Raw genomic sequence first — 20,473 nt, forward strand, 5'->3', positions numbered from 1 at the left:
TGTTTCTCGGCCGTGGCTTCTGTCTCTCAGATTCAGTGGGACCCGACGAAGGCCAGGGCCTGCGTCCTGGCTGCATGTGCTGCCCTAAGCGAGGCCCGTCGCTGCTGGGGATGTCGGGACAGCACCAAGTCCCCCTCTCTCTCCCTGTTCGCCGCCGGATCACCCTTTCTGAGCTTCCAGAACAGTTTTCTGTCTCTCTAAGGCCCATGTTGTTGAGAGGACCGGCCACAGGGTCAGGAGGGTGATCCAAGCGTGAACACCGTGCTCCCGCCGTGCCGGCAGGAGGGACACCAGCCCATGGGATGGGAAACCCAGCGTCTGCCGTACCCGTCAGTGTGTCTGTTAAGCTTTGCCGCTTTCCATCGTCTCTCCTTGTTTTCCTGATGCGTTACTTCCCCAAAGGACTGGTTTAATTTGTTTGCCCGTCAGTGCCATTCCTACGAGATTGTGGCCGTCTTCAGGCTCACTGTTTTCGGTTCCGTGCGGCCTTAGGCTCCGTTGGCGGAGCCGTGGTGTGCAGAGCGAAGGTGACAGCAAGAGGAGTGCAGCGTGTGCCGTTCCTGTCACTTCGCTGCTTAGAGTTCTCCGGTGGGGCCCCGGTGTGCTTGGAAGACGATCTAAGTGCTTCGTCCTGCCCGAGCAGGGCCGTCCTTGTTGGGGCCCCAGCTACCTCCGTGGCTCCCTAGCTTCCCGTTCTCCGCTTCTCTCCATTTCTCGGGGCACCAAGTCTGCTCCCGCCTTCGTCCCTCTGTTCCGGTGGCCTCCCGCCTGGTCTGCTCTCCCTCGTGCCCCCGTGTGCTGTGGCCCTTCTAGACAGACATCTCAGTTGGTTTCCGCAGAGAAGCCTTTCCTAACGGTCCGAGGCGGGGCCCGGCATTCTCATCGCCTGCCCCCCGTTTTAGTTTCCTTGAAGCCCCTTTTACCATCTTAAGTAATCATATCACTTATTTGTTTGCTTCCTGTGTTTCTCTCCGCACTAGATGGGAGCTCTGCAAGGGAAGGGACCTTGTCAGCCTTGTTGGCTTGTATGTCCCTTGTGCCTAGAAAAGTACCTGCCACAGAGTAGGGGCTTCCTAAGCATTTGCTGAATGGCTAATGGAATGAAGGAAGGAAGGCTGTCACTGGTGACATGTTTGAAGTTGTGGAGGCTTATGAGGTGGCTCAGAGCCAGGTCACGGGGCTGCTGTTGAGTCGGGTCCTGCCACACGTGGCCAAGGAGCCTCTGCAGGGCCAGGGCTGCGGCCGTGGACAGGCCAGGGAAGGTCCCTGACAGGACTGCGGGAACCGTGGTGAGAAGGGGGGTTCTACTGAATCATAAATAAGAGGCAGGGAGCCATTTCTGGCTGTGGCCCCCTGGGGTGAAAATCTGGGCTGTAGCATGTCCTAGAGTGACAGTGACGGTGGCGGGGGTGACGGTTGGTAATAAAAGGAGCAAAGGCTCTGAGTCCGACCTGGTTTTGAACCCAGGGTTTATTATTTACCAGCCAGGTAGACTGGACAAGGGACTGGGAGCCTCCGAGCCTCACGTGATCCATCTGTGAAGCACGGTTTACTTGGCTGTTGCCGAAGCTCCGTGAGTGTGTGTGGCGGCCCTGGCACAAGGGGACATTACGTAAATGGTCGCTGCTGCTGTCCTCGTTATCATGTTTGTGACCATCAGTCAGCATGGCACTTACATAGTTATAAATTATAAAACCCTTCACGTGTTCTCACTGAAGTAAAGAGGTTTCAGCTCAGTTTGCTCCCACGTGGTGAGGTTCTGTAACCTTCCTGTTTCGTAGCACTGGCAGCACCATATTGTCGCCACATCGGCGGACCCGCCAAGCCCGGGAGGCTGTGCGCCCCTGTCCCGGAGCGCCCGCCTCTTAGGGAGGGCCAGCGCCAATGCAGACCGGTGCCCCCTGCCCGAGCGTCACGGCCCGGGCACGGAAGTGCGGGCTCGGGGGCACCGGAGCGCTTCAGAAGCAGGCAAGCAGCTCCCGCCCGGGGCGCCACCCCCTGCGGCTTCTGTCAAGGATCCCCAGGCGGGACACCACTGCGGAGCGGCGTGGTGGCCCGGCCGCAGGGCTGGCGTGGAAGGCGCTCCTTAAGCCCCTGGCTCAGGCCCGGTCGTGCTTCAGTTAGAGAAGCGGGTCTGCTGTCCCCTCGGGGTCACTCAGAGGAGCGCTTGTGTTCCCGGAGCGTTCTGGCAGGGCCCACGCGCAGGGAGCCAGGCTCCTGCCCCCCCTCTGCTCCCACAGCTCGGGAACGCTCACGGGACTCGCCTCAGCCCCCGCCGATGAAGATGTTTTAATGTGATGAAAAAATTTTAAAAATATTTTTATATGGAAGACAATATTTTTTAGAACATCGAATTATAACCTTTTGGATTTATATTTTCTCTTTCATAGAATAAAAACTACAGTACAACTGCCTCTAGGGTTCTGCAAGTTCACATTATGTAAATATATGTAATAAAATATTTACTTAGGGTTTCCATAAAAACTGTCCAAAGGAGAGAATAAGAGAGCTTCTCTTTGCTGGTTTTAGAGGCTCTGCTGGGAATTCGGAGTGAAATTTAAGCCTCTCAAATATGTTTTGATTGGCCTCCCCCATGTTTTATCTCCTGTAATGAACTCTTTGTCAGTTTGTCAATTTTGACGAAGGACGGAGAGTTCATGTGTAGTAACAACACACAGACTGAATTTAAAGTTATGGTTCATATCATGATGTAATAATCCCCTCTCTTTTCCTTTAGTCAATATTTACCTGTTAGGCCCATATATTATCATTCCGACTTCAAAAGAAGACACTTTATTTTACCTTCTTCGAGTGTTGGTTTTAGATACTTACAGTGTCAGACCTGGAAGCTGAGCCGTCTGAGACTCTTGGCCACACTCTCCTGGGGCGAGTTCCTCGATCGCCTGCCACAGGGCAGGCCCCCCCTGCTCCCCGGGACCCGGCAGCGCCGCGGCGGGGCTCTCGGAGCGAGGCCGCTGAACTCCGAGCCGCTGCTTTCTCCTGGCTCTCCCGGCAGCACCCCCTCCTTGGAGGGAACGCGGGCTCTCGCATTGTCCCAGGGTGGCCAGGGTCTCTTGGATAGACGCAGGTTTTCCCTCCATGGATTAGCGGTACAGGACTGGGCGGAAACCCCAACGACTGACGCCCTGTCGGAGGGTGGTCTCAGAGTCGGCGACATGTGAACAACGGGGAATCTGAAAGGCTTTTCCTCCCCTGGACCCTTTATTTTAACTGCCCCGTGTTTAGACATTTTCCCATTTTAAAAACTGAGGGAAGAGTCATCCCCCAGTGAAGAAGGAATAGGCAGGCAATAAATAGCTACAAGATTTGCAGATAAAATGCGTGATACCTTGGGGCCGATTACCCTGGTACCTGGAGGAACGAGTGGTGGTGTATTAGCGAACTCTTCTGAGTCACCCTGGGTGTCAGTGAGGTTTCTTCCAGCGAGTCCTCGTAACCGAAAGCGACTGACTGGCTCACGACCTGCCAGGTCCGCAGGTAGACTACTTGCAAGTGCAGCTGGATCCTGGAGTTTAAATGAGGTCATCGTGATTTCTCCCTTTATTCCTTAGACCTGTTGTTTACTGTATCAGCATGACTGCGTGGCAGAGATGTCTCCTTGTCAGTTGCAGAGTTACTGTGGTCCTTACTGTCTCTGAGGTCCCGAGAGAGAGAGAGAGAAAGAGACCCTCTTCCCTGAAGTCCATATCAGTCCCTGAAAACAGACCCAGAATAGACGTATGTGAGTCATGTGCCCATGCCTAGACTAGTCACTGTGAACAGGGATGGGGTATGATGGAATTACATCAGGCATTTATTTAAATTTAGCAAACTTACCTTTGTGTTCATATCGTCAACCTGCTTCTGTCTGCCAACAATGCTCTCTTCCAACTATACACTTATTTTACATGTGTACTCTTTTCTACTTCTGTCCATTTTGTGCATTTTCATCTATATCTCTGTGTATAATTACATGCACTATATTTGATAGGTGATTTGGATGTTCAAGAGTAAATCTTAAATGTATAAGCTCAGTGGCCCCCAACCCAGCTTTTGGTGCAATTCCATCGGCCCAAATCATCAGACCATCTCTGGTGGAACTGATAGGGAAGGCAGGGCCTGTTGAAAAACAGCTCCGCTAGCAAGGGGCTGGGCAGTTCTCAGAGAAAAGAAGTAAGGTCTTTGCCAGAAGGGAAAAGGCAGCAGGCAAACCAGTCCTTGCTTTATTCACACAACAGCTGTTGCTGAGTGCCTGCGATGTACGCATAAGGCGTTCTTCTAGGCCCTGGGCCTACCACAGTGAACTTGACACAGAAGGTCCTGCCCTTCGGGAGCTTACACTGTAGGGAGAGAGACAGACTTGGGCGTACCCCAGAGCAGACACGCTGTGATGTCAGGCGGTGATGAGGCCTGCGAAGGAAAGGCCACAGTGAACATCGTCAGCAATAGGTCAGGCACCTCCACAGCGGAGGGCAGGGAGCCTCTTCTTGTCCCGGGCTCCTCTTTCAATTGCCCCTCGTGAGGTAAGAAGGACTTGGACAGGCAGATCCTGTTGAGATTATCCCAAGTGTAAGAGGGAGCCAGCATGTGCACGGGATGAGGTAAGAGGCGTCCTGGGAATAGAAGGAGGTTTCCCAGGACGGCTGTGCACAGAGCACGTGGAGGACGTGGTCGTCAGGCTGGCGTGGGGTCGGGCTGAGGCCGTGCACAGCAGGCGAAGGAGTGACATCATCAGACCCACGCTTAAGGAGACGGCCAGCAGCAGAGGCGGCTGCTTCAGGGCAGCAGGGCCACCTGCGGGGCTGGGTAAGGGCCGTGGCCAGAACGGCCAGGACAGGCGGAGCCTGCAGAGGCAGAGGCTGCAGGATGTGGGGGTTAACTTGCTTCTGGCGACCTGAAAGGTCTCGTTCATCATCCAACATCTGTTTTCTTTTGCAAGTCTGCCCATGTTTCCTCAAAGACAAGAAGCCTTTAGAAATGGGAACCATTTAGTGAAAATGGTTAATGTTGTTTGTTGGGGACAGAAATCTCATCAGGTAGCAACAGTGACGTCACGGGGGTAGGTGGAGTGCCCCGTGAAGCTGCGAAGGGCCGCCTGTGGCCTCCGCGAGTGACACGCATTCGAGTGTCTGGAGGGAAGGAGGGAGGGATCGCCGCTGCCTTCCAGACCAGGCTGATGACCTTCTTGTGCCCTTCCAGGCAACACCTACGAGGTGGGCGTGCACGTGGCAGACGTCAGCTACTTTGTTCCCGAGGGCTCCGAGCTGGATAAAGTGGCCGCGCAGAGAGCCACGAGTGTCTACCTGGTTCAGAAGGTAAAACGCGGTCTCCAGTTTCTTGGGTTGAAAAGTGTGCTTCCCCTTAGTCTTCTTGTCCCTTTATTTTGTTTGTTTATTTCTCTTTAAACAAAAAAAAAAAAACTCCTGAGAAGCAGCAACCTTGTATGAACATCTTTTCTCACATTTAATAAGGTCTTTCTAAAAAATTAAACGGTTTTCCCTGGAAAAATGCTTGCTGTCTATTACCGCGTGTTTTCCTGTTAGGCCCTTGTGTGTTCAAGAGGAACCGAATTGCAGAGACCCCGAGGCAGGACACGTGCGCATCCCCGGCCTTCCGGCTGGCCCTGCCCCACAGTAGCTCAGACAAGGAGGCAGCTTCAGAAAGGAACGAGGAGAAATACCTGCTGGCAGACTGTTGTTCCCAAGCAGGGCTCAGCCCGCAGCAGCCTCCGTGTTTATCGAGTTTCACTGGGACACAGCCATGCGCTTTCACTTACACGACACCTATGGGACGGTCACGCTCTCGTAGGAGAATGGAAGGAAGACTTACTGTTGGCCTTCAAAGAAAACGTTGTGGCCCCTGTTCTAAAGGGTAGTGGCTCATCTGCTCCTGACCTACCTTTTGCAAGATAACCTGGGGTCTCAGAGGTGGAAGAGCAAAGGCTCTTCCTTCTAGGCCTGGCTCTGCCGCTCTGGGTAAGGCACCGAGTCTGTAGACCTCCTTTGACAAGTATTTAATGGGCCCCATGGTCTGCCGGGCCCTGCCCCAGGCCCTGAGGACAGTGACAAGTAAGAGACCATGTATGAGGTATTTCCGGTCCTCACTGGAGCTCATGGATTCTTCCGGTTTCCTTCTCCTCCTGTTGACACTGTTTGTCTGCCTAGTTGGGTCACCGTGCGTCTGACCGTGTCACGTCTCTTGTGCCCTACTTGGCTTCCCAAAGCCCAGTGGTGCGGCTTTGGGTTGGTACCTGTACTAGCTTGAGCCTCCCCTCCCCCCATGCCCTGAGGGCATGACCTCAGTGTTTGCTCCTCAGCCACATTAAGGTGGGAGGCAGATCCCCACCTCCTGCCCCGTCACATGTATGGGGGAGCTGAGAACCTTTTACCTGGCCCCGTCTCTCAGGGGCAAGAACGCAGCCCAGTTGCCAAACCTGCTCCAGGTCCAAGAACCCTAGTGTCGTCTGGCCTTTGAGGGCCCCAGCCATGTGCTAGCAATGCATGGACTACATTTACTGTAATTTTAGGTGGGAGACTTCTCACCCACATCCCCTACCTGAAAATGCAGGGCCTCTTAGGGAAGGGAGCCAAGACTCCAGAATCACTTATATCTACAAAAACTGTCATGTTATGTATGATATAATGTTCTAGCTACAAAATCTATAACGTTATGGTGGAAAGAGAAATAGAAGGAGCAGTTTCTTTCAAGACCACGTAAAGTGAATAAATGAGAAATATTCTCTCCACATAGAAAAATTTAACTGCTCTTCAGATTCAAATACTTAAGACTTTTAGTCACAGTTAAAGGTTCTTCTTCTAAGCAGGTGTCTTTCTCTTACCCGGCTGCTGCGTTCTCCTTTTGTGACCAGGAATTATGTTTCGAAATCAGAAAATGACACAAAATTGGGTTAAATAACTAAGCATGTTTTCTGTTCTCTTGACTTCGGTTTCGTGATTGTCACGGTTCCTGAATTTCTTGTTGGGACTCTGCTCCTAAGCTCGGAAAGGCTGCGCTGGGTCGGGGAAGGGCCCACGTGCCTCTGAGCAGCCGCAGGCTCCTGCCGCCCGCCCGGCACTGCCCCCAGCTTGGCAGGAGCGAGTGGCGCCGGCCCACAACCTTGGACAGCAGCAGCTGTGCCTTCGGGTTCCTTGGAACCGCGGCTCTGACCTTTCTTCCCACTCGTTTTTGTTTCTTACAGGACGGTGTCCAGGAACTTTTCTGCTGTTTTCACTTTCCCTTGCCTATAAAGGTCTTCTTAAAACTGGATGAGTGCTTGCCTCCTCCTCCAGACCCTCTGCGCTCTGATCTGGCATCTGATCCGGCAGAATCGTTGCCCAGCTTCAGCGATGGGGGAAAGAGTGTGGGGGACGGGGGCAGGGGCGGGGTGCCAGTTCTGTCCCCACCTGGGGACCTGTGGCACTGCTTTCTTTTCATGCAGTGCTGCTGACCTGGAAGTGACCGATGTCAGGATTGTGATCGGAGCTTGACTCGGGGAACTGGCCCGTAGATCAGGACAGTGTACGATGCAGCAGATCTGGGTCCAGCTGCCATCTTACTGTCTTCTGGATGAAATTCTTTTCGTTGGGATTTTAGCCACAGAAATAAATATTTGGTTACTCTTGTTAACAACAGGGTGTATCAGGAAGAAAGATGAATTTAAATACTGTCCATTTAAATCCCTTGAAAAAACACCTTTTTTGACAAAAGATAGATATCTGTTAGGATAGGGAATAACTGTTGGCCCTACCTTGGGCCTGCCCTTCTCTGAAGGACATGACATCTACCCAGTTAATGTGTCCCAACTGTCTTCCCTGAGAGGGAAGTGCAATGTAATTGTAAAATTCAAAGTAATTTTTTAAATAAGTGAATTGGGTTTTAAAAGTAAAAGAAAACCTAAACAGTTGAAACCTAAACCGAAAATCTCTGCCTATTGGCCCAAGCAGCCGTGTTATTTTAGGTGGGAAACAGCTCAGATGAAAGAGCGCCCATAAATCTCCACGATATTTTATTGGTACTACTTTATAATGGAGATCAAAGATTGGGGTGGGAAGCCTGTCTTCATGTGGAGTCCAAAGAGTTTTAAGATGTTTCTTTCTGACCCCAGCAGGTTGTCAGAGTGTTGATGTTTTGTTAATGTCCAACTGTGTAACAGAGAGTTGATCAAGTTCGGAATTCATGGAAGTGTTGATACGAAAAAGAAACTCTTTGAACAGAGACGTGGGCTGGCAAGTGCATTATCTCCGTCTTTTGTGTAGTTTGCGCGTGCGAGCGGGGCGCTAGCTGAGTGCGCCTTCCTGTGAAAACCTCGAAGTCCTCAGAGGAAGGGAGAAGACTCACCCAGTTCTCAGGCTCAGGGGGCCAGTGGGCACTGCGGGTGTGAGGGAGGTGTGGGAGTCAGCAGTGGCCTGGGCAGAGGCGGGCAGAGAGGCCCCTCCCAGCGCTGGAGAGCCCAGGGGGTTGTTGACAGCTGGCCCCCTTGAGCGGTTGTAGCCCTGATGTCGCTGCTAGTCCCTCATATTCCTCCTTGCCTGGATGATTGATTCTTCCCCTCTGTGGCCCTTTCTCTTGGTCACAGGGCTGTCCTGGCTAACCCGTTGCTGAACTTGGCCAGCCTGCCCGCTGTGGCTTTAGCAGATGTTTCTGCTCTCCGAGGCTAATATAAGATTTTATAGTCTTGTTGGTGCCCCCACCCAGCTGTCTTGGGCAGTGGTGTATTTACCTAAATGATCAATTTCTCTCAACTCTCTTAAGCCCTGGTCCAGAATGCTTAGAAAGTCGGCGTGCTATCATCAGGGGCCCTTTTTATCCGTGACCAGCTTTCAAGCTCTGCCCTGACCCGGCTTTGCTCCTGGCTCTGAAACATGCTTAGGAAGACTTAGCACCCTTTGAGTCCCTCTCCTTTTCTGCGGCCCTTGGCGCTATCAGGCTCTATCCAGTTAGCGTTTACCAAGTACCAGCTGTGGACCAGCCGTCCAGAGATGACAGAGGTGCTGAGCCTTGCCCTGGGGAGTCAGAAGAGGTGGGCATGTGACAGGCAATTACAGCACGCTGGCCTACCTGTGCTTCCAAGGCGAGGAGGTGCGACAGAGAGAGCAGTTGTATTTGCCCTGGTTGGTGGTTGGAGAGGAGCTTCTGTAACAGCCAAGAAGGCTTCATGAAGCTGTTGGTTTCTGAGCACGGTTTCGCACTGGGAGTAGAAAGTTTCGAGGTAGACAGAAGGAGACGGAGAGGGCATTCCAGGCCCAGGCTAGGAGAAGCATGGAACTTCCAGGAATGGTGTAGAGTTTAGACTTGCTGGGGTGTAAGTCGGAGGGGGTGCCAGGAGGGGAGGTTGCAGCGAGGCCTGTGGAGGTGGGCAAAGAGCTGGGGCTTCCTTTCCGGGCCAGTAGGAAAGTGACATGATCTCCTTTGACTGAGGTAGAATATCACCCTCACCACCGTGTGGTCGAAAAATATTGAGGCCGCAGGCAGGAAAATTGTTACCAGTGCCAGAGCCCTTTCCCTCAGTCACGGCCCTCGTGGCTTTGGGTAACCACCGACCCACAGAATCGCAGGGAGCTTACCGATGTGGTGGTGTCCAGCTGAAGCCCGGAGCACCAGAGCGACAGATGTCTTCAGCCTGCTGCCAAAACGGACATCCTGAACACGGCATGTTTCACATCTGCCCCCAGATCACCTCCCCTCCCAAACTGGCGATCCCTGTCCCATAACGCACGGTGGGGCCAGGCAAATGGCAGAGGTCAGCTTCCCCCTGTTACTTTTGTTGTCCCCCTGCAGGGGGGGTCGGGAGGCCCTGTGCCAGCTCTTCCTAGAGAGCCCTTGGCCACCTGTGACCCTCAGCCGCTGAACATCCTTCATCAAAGGCTTCTCGCTTTGAAGGAGTTTGGGCCCTCCCTGATGAGCAGAGCAAATGAAAAATCAAATTACTGAACTTAGCTCATCAACTATCCGGGAAAGTAAAGGCAGTGTGTCCTAACATAAGTGGGATTGCAGGTTATCATTGGGTGGAGTTTCGTAAGAAGACGCAGAAATCTGGAGACTAGTAAGGAAATCATATCCCGAATAATCCCCACTCCAGAATTCTGCTACTGGTTTAGGAGACTATTAGAAAATACTCCAACACCAAAATTACAGCTAAACTATAGAACACCCATCACTCAGAACCGTCAGAAATCAAGGTGAATGGAAGTTTGACAACTACAAAATTAAAGAAAGCACATCCGTCCAACTGGTAGGAGGGGCACAGACTCAGAACAGGCTGGCCCCGCACCCATGGGTGGTGGATAAATATTTGGGAGGGGTATCTCGGGAGCGAGGAGTCCCAGCCCCACACCAGGCTGCCCAAGCCCAGGGTTCCAGTGCTAGGAAGATAAATTCCCATAACTACTGGCTGCAAAAACCAGTGGGGATTGAGTTGGTGGAAGAAACTTCTTGAGTCCCAAGCAGTTCCTCTTAAAGAACCCCCACACAGGCTTACTCAGACTCACTCACTCTGACCTGCCAGCAGCAATCAAGGCTCAGCTACAAGAGGAGGGTGTACTCACCCCTCACGAAGGGCGCACCTCAAGTACCCAGCTTGGGTGACAGGGGAGGCTGTGCCACTGGATCCTACAGGACACCTACTCCATTAGGCCACACTACCCAGACATGGAGTCAAAGCAGCCCTACCTAATACATAGTCACAAACACAGGAAGGCTGCAAAACAAGGAGACAAAGGAACGTGGTCCAAATGAAAGGACAGATCAAAACTCCAGAAAGAACTAAACAAAATGGAGGTAAGCAATCTGTCAGATGCAGAATCCAAAACACTAGTCATAAGGATGCTCAAGGAACTTAGTGAGGGCCTTAACAGCCTAAAAAAGATCCAGTCAGAAACGAAGGATACACTGATTACTATAAAGAAGAGTTTACAGGGAAACAACAGTGGAGTGGATGAAGCTGAAAATCCAACCAATTATTTGGAACATAAGGAAAACAACAACCAATCATAACAACAAGATGAAAAAGAATCCAAAAGCAGCCTCTGGGACAACTTCAAGCATTTCAACACTCATATCATAGGGGTGCCAGAAGGAGAAGAGAAAGAACAAGAAATTGGAAATCTATATGAAAAAAAAAAAAGAAAGAAAACTTCCCTACTATGGTGAAGGAAATACACATATAAGCTCAAGAAGCACAGAGAGTACCAAAGAAGATGGATGCAAAGAGGCCACTCCAAGACACATCAGAATTAAAATTCCAAAGGCTAAAGATAAAGCGAGAATCTTAAAAGCAGCAAGAGAGAAGCAGTTAGTTACCTACAGGGGAGCTTCCCAGATAAAAAAAAAAAAAAACTAAAGGAGTTCATCATCACCAAACCATTATTATATGAAACATCAAAGGGACTTATTGAAGAAAAAGATCAAAACTATGAACAATAAAATGGCAATAAATACACATCAACCAACAATTGATTCTAAAAAACAAACTAAGCTAACAGGAAGACCAGAGACAGAACCATGGATATGGAGAGTGTTTTGATGGCTGCCAGATGGGAAAATGCAGACGTAGGAGCAGGTTGTGAGACTGAGCCGAGTGTCTGTGGAATTGGGACCGTGGAAGTGCGGGAGTTTGAGGACGTAGAATTATCCGCGGGGCCCACACTGGGTCATGAAGCTAATGAGGGCAAGGCGGGACTCGGCTGGGGACAACTCTGCAGGCGTCAGGTGATGCGTCCGTGTCCTCACGATGCTCATGGCAGCCAACGGCTTCTGGCTGAGACTTCTGGAGAAACCTCTCTTCTCTTCTCCACTCAGACACTGTGTGCTGCCCCAGAGTCGCCCCGGGTACCGCGGCGGATCGTGCACAGCCGGTGGGCGTGCCCGGACCGCTGTGCTGCTGTGCGGGCCGGTCTTCCCTGGGCCTCCGGGGCCTGTAGATGAAGAAGCAGCTTAGGAGCAGCCTCTGTCTCTCCAGCCCCACCCCCCATGGGGGCTCCTGCTGTGCGGTGGCCTTGACTCATGGGCCCTGTGTCATGGGGCACATTCCCAGTGACCCCAGCAGAAACCAGGCCTGATTTATGAGAGGCCGTGACATGCCAGACCACAAATGTGATTGTGGTTCGTTCCTTTTCCTTTCAAAGACAGAGAAATAACCAGTTATTTACAAAACTATGTGGACATAAAGACTTCTCTGATTTCCATCTGAATTCTGCCCTAAGATCTAGTGAAAATTTATTAAAAGGAATACCCTTTAAAATGTAAAGAGAATTATGCTACCTGAAAAGTTGTCATGTTTAGCTTCGGAGGTTTGTTGGCGTCCGAACATGGCAGTGTGGACATTAAGCGGTCGTCTTCTGTATAAGATACAGGATACCAAGCGGTGCTTATATATAACCTGGGCTGCCAGTGAGTGCACCAATAGTTTTTCGGAGGGAGTAGCCAGAACAGTTTAGCTCATACTTAAAGTGCTAGCTGCCTGTGGAAATCTTTTGTAAAGCCGTTAAGTAGAAGCCTACCGTGTATTTCATACAGTCTCCCGCATATGCAATAAATAGTAAATGTAGAAAAAACAGGTGATTCATTTCCTGGGCAAAAGGCAGCCCAGTCATTTGCCAGCCAGAAGTGCCTGCTGTGTGTCAGGCGCTGCACAGAGAGACAGGAGCAGGGGCTGGTTCTCATTTCCACAGATCGCGTGGTCTCGTGGAGCGGGAGACACGTCACGAAGCAATGAGGATGAGTGTATTGCAGCGACGGAAGTACGGGGAAGAGCAGGGAGGATGGGGTAAGGGACAGACGGCTCTGCACTGCCTCCGGTCCTTTCTGAAAATCGGGTGGGGTGGGTGAGCACCCAAGACACAATACACACGCCGCCCTGGGGAGTCTGTGTCAGCCTTTTACCAGCGGCGTGCGTTGAATGTGGCCAGATGTAAAAGATCCATACAGGTGTGTTCCAGAAAGAAGGGACAGGAGTTGGAGCAGTTAGCAGACCTGGCAGGAGAAGGGTGTGCAGCGAGCAGGTCAGTGTGGCCCTGCTTGGGGTGCGGGAGGCCACGGGGTGGCCCGCGAGCTGACTTTCCTGGGCACCTTCAATGTCATTTCACTAATGAGGAAGCCGAGCCTCAGAGAACTAGGTTTGCTTGCCCAACCTGCGGACCCCAGCGTTAGACCCCAAGGCTACCTGGCTTTGAAGCCTTTGCTCTTTCCTGAATTGTGCCCATGGTGAGTGTGGACTTCACTCTTGGTTAACGGTCTTTAGACAACTTTTTTTTAGTTGAGTCTGGACTTCACTCTGTTGGTTAATGTTTTTTTTTAGACAATTTGCCTTTTGGCAATTAAAATCTTAATGCCAAACTCCAATATACAAAAACAATTCTGGTTGTATTTATTACCATAAATTTCTTCCACATTTAAATGTATGGCACCTAGGAAGCCAACTAATAAAAGCAGTGGCTTTCTTTTTAATAAGCTCTTCCATTTGGAAATAATTTTAAACTTACAGAGAAGCTGCAGTAAGAGTACAGAGAGGTCCCATGCCCAGTTCCCTCATTGTGAACATCTTAACATTACCAGGGTACATTTGCGATAACCAAGAAGTGGACATCAGAGCGTCACTATTAACTAAAAGCCACGTTTTACTCGGATTTCACCAGTTTTTCCACTAATTGCTTCCTGTCCAGGCTCCAGTCCAGGGCACCACGTTGCCTTTAGTTGCAATGACTTTATTTGATGAACACTAACGCGTGACGTCAGGAGGTATGTCACATCCTCAGATGCTCCGCTGGGTGGTTCACAATCACACACTGCCTTGCACACTCAGAAGAAATCCTAACTCTGTAAACAAGGCGTGGACGACAGGCCTGCAGGGTCAGCACCCTGCTACCAAAATGCAGTTGGTGCACGTACTTATCTGATAACGTAGCCTGAAGAACCCACGCACGCACCCCACGCACCAGAGTCAGCCTGTCTTGCTCAGCTCAGCCTGCCGTGCGCTACACCGTAGACTAGGCCGCAACAGCACACGTTTCTCTTTTCACAGTTCTGGAGGCCGTTAGTCCCAGATGAAGCTGCCGGCCAGTTTGGTTCCCACTAAGGACTCTTCCTGGCTTGCAGACAGCTTTGTCCTCACTTGGCCTCCTGTGTGTGTGTGTGTGTGCGCGTGTGTGTGTGTGCTGGGCAGGGAGGAGGCGCTCCCTTTCTATAGGATCAGAGACCCGCCCTCATGACCTCATTTCACCTAGACTGCCTTCTGAAGACCTCACCTCCAAGCACGAGTTGAGGGTTAGGGCTTTACCAGTCCAAAGGCTGAAATTATGTAAAACCTTTTCAGTTTAGTCATGACACAATCTGGTACTGAAACCGGCTCCATTTTATTCATTATGTTTATACAGGTAAAAATGTATTGCTTGGTAAAACACTTGGCACATGCAAGAAAATGTTAAATGTTTAGATCACATTCTAACATTCATTAAGTATGTTAAAGAAAATACAGTATTATCGGAACAGATGGTGCAGAAGGAATGATGAGAAAATTTCAAAAGTGGTTATCTGATGAAAGCTGTTACCAGACATTTGCACTTGGGCATTAAGTTTTACATAGGTATTAGAAAGATGTGGCGTCCTTTAGAATAATGCCAAGGAATGCCATATAGTTAGTTCTTAATTATTTGTTACCGGTACAGGCCATGAGTTCTAGAATTTACTTTTCCTTACCAAAGGTTATTTACTGTACCGAAGTCGTACAGGTCCAGATACTTCACACAGAATAAGAAACCTCTGGGAAATGGGACAGCTGTAATAGAACAACAATACGATAAAAAAAGAAAGAAAGAAAGAAAAGAAGCCACTGGGGGTGGTTTTGCTTTTGCCGATATGCAAGCTTAACTAGCTCACTTTGTTCAGCTCGTGCATAGTTGCCCCCTACCTGCTCCTCCTCGGCTGCCTCGCGTGGGGTTGCATGGTACCCGTGCGTCACTGCAAAGCAGGTAGGTCCGCAGTGTGCAGCCACATGGCTGTTGCTGCTGCCGTCTGCAGTTTGAGAGAGGGGTGAACGGTGATGCCATTAATCCAGAAAACTGGCAGAAGGAACACGTTCAAGGGAAGGAGGGAGAGTCTGAAGCATCTTCAGGAGATCCAGGGAGAGAAACTCATTTCATCTCTGGAATTTTAGGGAAAATAAGTAACATGCTGGGATGGCTGCAAGTCATCATTTGAAAGTAAATTGAAGAGAATTTGTTTTAATTAAAGAGGATGTGCCATTTGAGTCGGTTCATTATGGGGTAGAAAGATCAGTAAAGGAAGGAAATAATTGAGGCTTAAAACACTGCAAAATGAATGACGAGTTGACCCCAGTGTTCATCTAGGGAACTTGGATTTATGAACCCTTCAGGGATACTTCACTGGAATATCTATTAATGTTCCAACGTGTGATTTGGTCAGTTGTGTTATTTTCAGTTACTAAAGCATTGATTCAGCAATTTTACTTTGATGAAATCCTGTCATGAGTTTATACTCAGCCCTCAGGTTCCCCCTCACCCCCGCAGGTTTATTGAAGAATCAAAGAATCATTGACAAATACAGTTGTATATACTTAAAATGTACAATGTAATGATTTCATGTACATACACATTGTGGAATGATTGCCAAGATCAAGACAGTTAACACATCTATCACATTTTGTGTGTGGTGAGAGAACACAAGATACACTCTCAGCCAGTTTCAAGCATGTTATCTTATTATTAACTATAGTCACCATGCTGTACCTTAGATCCCCAGCATGTATTTATCTTAGAACTGGAAGTATGTACCCTTTGACCTACATCTCTCTATTCCCGTCTCCCCACCTCCCCTACCCAGCCCCTGGCAACCCCCATTCTACTCTGTTTCTGTTTCTATGGAATGGGCTTTTTTTATTTTTTAAGATTTAACATCTATGTCACACCATACAGTGCTTGTATGTCTCTGACTGGCTTATTTCACTTAGCATAATGCCCTCCAGGTTCATCTATGTTGTCACAGATGGCAGGATTTTCTTCTTTTTATGGCTGAATAATATCCCTGTGTGTGTGTGTGTGTCTCACATTTTTTAGCCACTCATCTGAAATACATACAAACATACACACATACACACACACACATATGTATGTCACATTTTTTTAATCCATTCATTCATCAGTGGGCACTTACATTGTCTCCATGTCTTGGCTATTGTGAATAATACTGTAATGACCATGGGAGCGCAGATATCTCTTGAAGTACTGATTCTATCTCCTTTTGATATAGACCCAGAAGTGGATTGCTGGATCATATGGTAGTCCTATTTTTAATTTTTTGAGGAACCTCCATACTGTTTTCCATAGTGGCTGCACCAACTTATATTTCCACCAACAATGTACAAGAGTTTCCTTTCCTCTACATCTTTGCCAATATTTGTTATCTCTTGTCTTATTGATAATAGCCACCGTAACAGATGTGAGGTAATATAGAAACAAAGAAAGCAATCCCACTTACGATAGCATCCAAAACAATAAACTACTTAAGAACAAATTTGACCCAGGAAGTGAAAGGCCTGTACACTGAAAACTATAAGACATTGATGAAAGAAATTGACAAAGACACAAATAAGTGGAAAAATAGCCTATTCTTGGGTTAAAAGAATTAATATTGTTAAAATGTTCATACAACCCGAAGTGATCTACAAATTCAATGTAATCCCTATCAAAATTCCAATCAAATTTTTCACAAAAATAAACATAAGCCATCCTAAAAATTATATGGAACCACAAAAAACCCTGAATAGTCAAAGCAATCTTGACAAAGAAGAATAAAGCTAGAGGCATCACATTTCTGATTTTAAAAATATTTTGCAAAGCTATAATAATCAAAACGGTATGGTATTAGCATAAATGGACACATAGACAAATGGACCAGAATAGACTGCCCAGATATAAACCCACATATATAAGTCAGCTAATCTTTGACAAGGGCGCCAAGAACCACAATGGGAAAACGATGGCCTCTTTCAATAAAAGTTGGGGAAACTGGACAGCCTCATGCAAAAAAATGAAATGACTTACACTATGCATAAAAATTAGCTCCAAATGAATTAAATACTTAAATGTAAGACATTGGGTTTTTATAAGTATATAGTTCAGCTGGAATTCAGGATTCCCTCACTTATCGCGGGTATTACATTCCAGACCGCCCCCACGAAGTAGGAACCTTACATTTATTCTACACCCTTAAACCTACGTCACTTTAACAACATACGTGCACAAGACCGCAAAGTCCCACGATACAGCGAAATGTCCGCGATAAAAAATTAAATATAATATTTTTTAAAATCCCGCGATACAGTGAGGCCGCGCTAAGTGAACTGCGCTATAGAGAGGGACCGCTGTAGTTCTATCCTAAAGTACAAGTCATTCTTGAATCTAGAGCTTCAGTTTTAGTATTATAGTAAAATGTAGCTGTTTTTCATTGCTCTGATGTATTTCTTTCCCTGTTAACAATTCTTACCTTTCATTTCACATTCCCATTTGGTTATAGAGGCTCATGGAAAAGTATCAGACCATGCGGTCTTTCTGAAAGCCTTCGGGGAAAAGAGCTGCCTCTGTCTTTAGCTCTCTGGATGCTCAAGCTGTTCACCCAAACCCTTCTGTCTGGGGTGTTGCTAAGCCTGGGTGAGGTCCGGCGGATGCAGGAAGATGCTCATGGGCCTGCCCTCTGTTTGCAGGTGGTGCCCATGCTTCCCAGAGCGCTGTGTGAGGAGTTGTGCAGCCTCAATCCCATGACTGACAAACTGACCTTCTCTGTGATCTGGACGCTGACTTCAGAGGGCAAGGTAACGACTTACACGTGCATCCATTCCATTCAGTGAGTCCCCGTTGAGTCCCCACTGTATGCCTGGCACTGGGCTGGAATCCCACGGTGGCAGGTGAGCCTGGGCCCTGGGGCCACCGCCACAGCAAAGGACGTGTAAGTGCTCCTGCCTCTGAAAAGCTGTCAGTCTATGGAAAAGGCAAGGCTGGCCCTAAGCTTTCAGACGTGGGCCACTTGTTTCTTGCCTGTTATCAGGGGAAGGAGCTGTTGTGTAAGCAAAGCCGCGGGGCGGGGCTTAGTGCGGCACCGAGGGCGTGTACGTGACCGCGAGCGCAGATGGCAGTGGCAGGAGGAGCGGCCTGGGCGGCAGTGGGGACAGCAGCGCCTGTCTGCAGGAGGACGGCCAGGCGAAGGGCAGCCAGCGCGGGGAGCTGGGGTAGAGTCAGACTAGGGGGGCCGCACACCAGTGTCACTCGCAAGTGAGCTGTGGGTGTTGGGGCTCCTCGGAGGTGTCACGAGGAGGGTGACATCTAGAGAGGTTAGTGCTGCGTCACCGTGCCCATGACCCGGTGGCTTAAAGGCAAGTTAGGTTTGCACAAGGCGGTGCCATGGCCAAGGCAAAGGTGGCGCACAGAGAAGGGAAGACCGTCAGCCGGCGTCCCCTAACGAGAGGGGGTACACGGGACACAGAACTCACAGGTGACTCCAGGGAAAGCCAGGTCCCTCCCCCCAAACAGAAAAGCAACTGGGGAACCCTCAGAAACAGGGTGATGACTAAGGAAACTACGGTTCCAGCTCAGGGGAGTGTTATGCCGTTACTAGTGCCGCTGCAAAGATCATGTAAGAACATGGGAAATGTGTGTGCTGTAAAATTAAATGAAAGTAAAAAAAAAAGATATTTAATTATTAAGAGATTCCAAATAAAGACGGAGGATCAAATACCCACATTTGCTTTCATTCCCTCCCAAAACCTCACTAAAACAACAGTGGAGAGGTTTTTTTAAAAGACACAAACCCGCAAGGACAAAAGCGAGCGGGAGCGGAGACAAGGGCAACAACACTTTGGAAGCCGGGAAGCAGATGGGTGAGTGGTGACTGACCTCGCAGCCCCAAGAAAGCCGGGTCCCGGGCCAGCAGCGGAGCGGGCCAAGGCCCAGCCCAGCTGCCCCAGCAGAGCCCAGAGAAACCCAGAACCTGGCAGCACCACGTAGCTCTGCGAAGGGGGCGCGCGTCGGGGGGAGATGAGACTACCTCTGCTGATTGAAAGTTTATCTATAAAATTGTCCCTCCCGTGATCTAGAAGAAGAGCAGAAATGTGTTCTCTGGACAGGATCAAGTCAATGGCATTTGAGCTAGGGGACACCAGACACACGTGATGGTGACGGTCCCTCGCGGGGGTTGTGTGAACACTGGCACACCAACTGTTAAGAGCCCCAGCTTGCTTTTTCCCAGCCAACCCCAGAATTCTGGTAGCCGAGCCCATAGCCTGAGTCAGGAGATGGGAAAAGTTCTCTGAGGAATCTGAGCAGTGAGGCAGATTTAAAGATAATGACCTCGCGTTTCCGAGCTAGCAGCCCAGCTGTGCCTCCCTGCAGCGGAGCTTACAGACAGTCAGCCTCTCTCACACACAAGCAGAGCTCCTCAGGAGGTCCCGAGGAACCAGCCTTGTAGCACTTCGCTGCCGTGTATGAAGAGACAACCAGGAGGGAAGACTCTGGCACGGTACAGAAAAACCAAACAAACCGAAACAGCACCTGGAACAAGACAGACTATCCAGGGAAACCAAACTTGTTCATGTCCTCAGAGAATTGTTTTTAAAAGAAAGCATCTATCTCACAAGATTTAAATACTTTAAAAAAGAAACATTCATGTTTTTAGAAATTAAAAATGTGATAGAAGAAATGAAGAGGGTTCAAACTTCTGGTGGACAGATAAAGTTGAGGAACTGTCCCAGGAAGAGAAAAGGTAAGAAAATGGGAGGACCAGTCCAAGAGATCCAACATCTGTTCAATAAATATTCCAGAAATAGAGAACATTCCCCACCACCACCCGCCCCGCTCTGCCTCACTGAAGGATTGACTTTCTAAATTGCAAGAGCCCAGTTCCTGGAACAGTGATGAACACACCATCCCCAAGCCACATTATCATGAATTTCAGAACACCAAGGACACAGAGAAGATCCTGTAGGCTTCTAAGGGTCAAGAAAAAAGAGTCACGTACAGTAGATCAGAACTCAGACGAACTTAAGATTTTTCTATCATAACTCTAGAAGCTAGATGATACTGAAGCAAAGCTCCCTAATTTTGGAAAGACTGTGATTTCTATGCTAAAATTCTGTACCCAGCTGAGCTATCAATAAAACATGAGTAGAAAAGGACATTCTCAGACATCCAAGGTCTCAGAAAAATATACCTCTCGTACACCCTTTCTTGAGAAGCTACCAGATGTGCGTCACCAGAATTGAGGAGTAAATCAAGAAAGAGGAAGACATGGGATTCATGAACCAAATGAACCAACACAGGAAAGAAGTGAAAAAAATCGCCTAGACCACAAGGGAGCAAACTTCTCCTGTAGAGGGCCAAATAGTAGATATGTTCAGTCCGTGTGGCAGCTGCTTACCTCCACTGCTGGAGCAGTGAGCAGTGAGTGAGCATGGTCATGTCCCAGTGAAGCA

General features: G+C 49.2%; 1 protein-coding gene across 2 annotated transcripts in view; it reads left to right on the forward strand.

Moving 5' to 3' along the window:
* Positions 1 to 20,473, forward strand: part of DIS3L2 (DIS3 like 3'-5' exoribonuclease 2) — a 222,139-nt gene that overhangs the window by 140,754 nt on the left and 60,912 nt on the right. For both annotated transcript variants that reach the window (XM_090284986.1, XM_090284987.1), the window contains exons 10-11: positions 5,200 to 5,315; positions 17,714 to 17,821. In XM_090284986.1, coding sequence (XP_090141112.1) covers positions 5,200 to 5,315; positions 17,714 to 17,821 — 224 coding nt within the window. The remainder of the gene's footprint in view (positions 1 to 5,199; positions 5,316 to 17,713; positions 17,822 to 20,473) is intronic.

The sequence above is a fragment of the Furipterus horrens genome, unplaced genomic scaffold (genome assembly GCF_987537825.1).
Source record: "Furipterus horrens unplaced genomic scaffold, mFurHor1.1.pri manual_scaffold_1, whole genome shotgun sequence".
Taxonomy (NCBI): Eukaryota; Metazoa; Chordata; class Mammalia; order Chiroptera; family Furipteridae; genus Furipterus; species Furipterus horrens.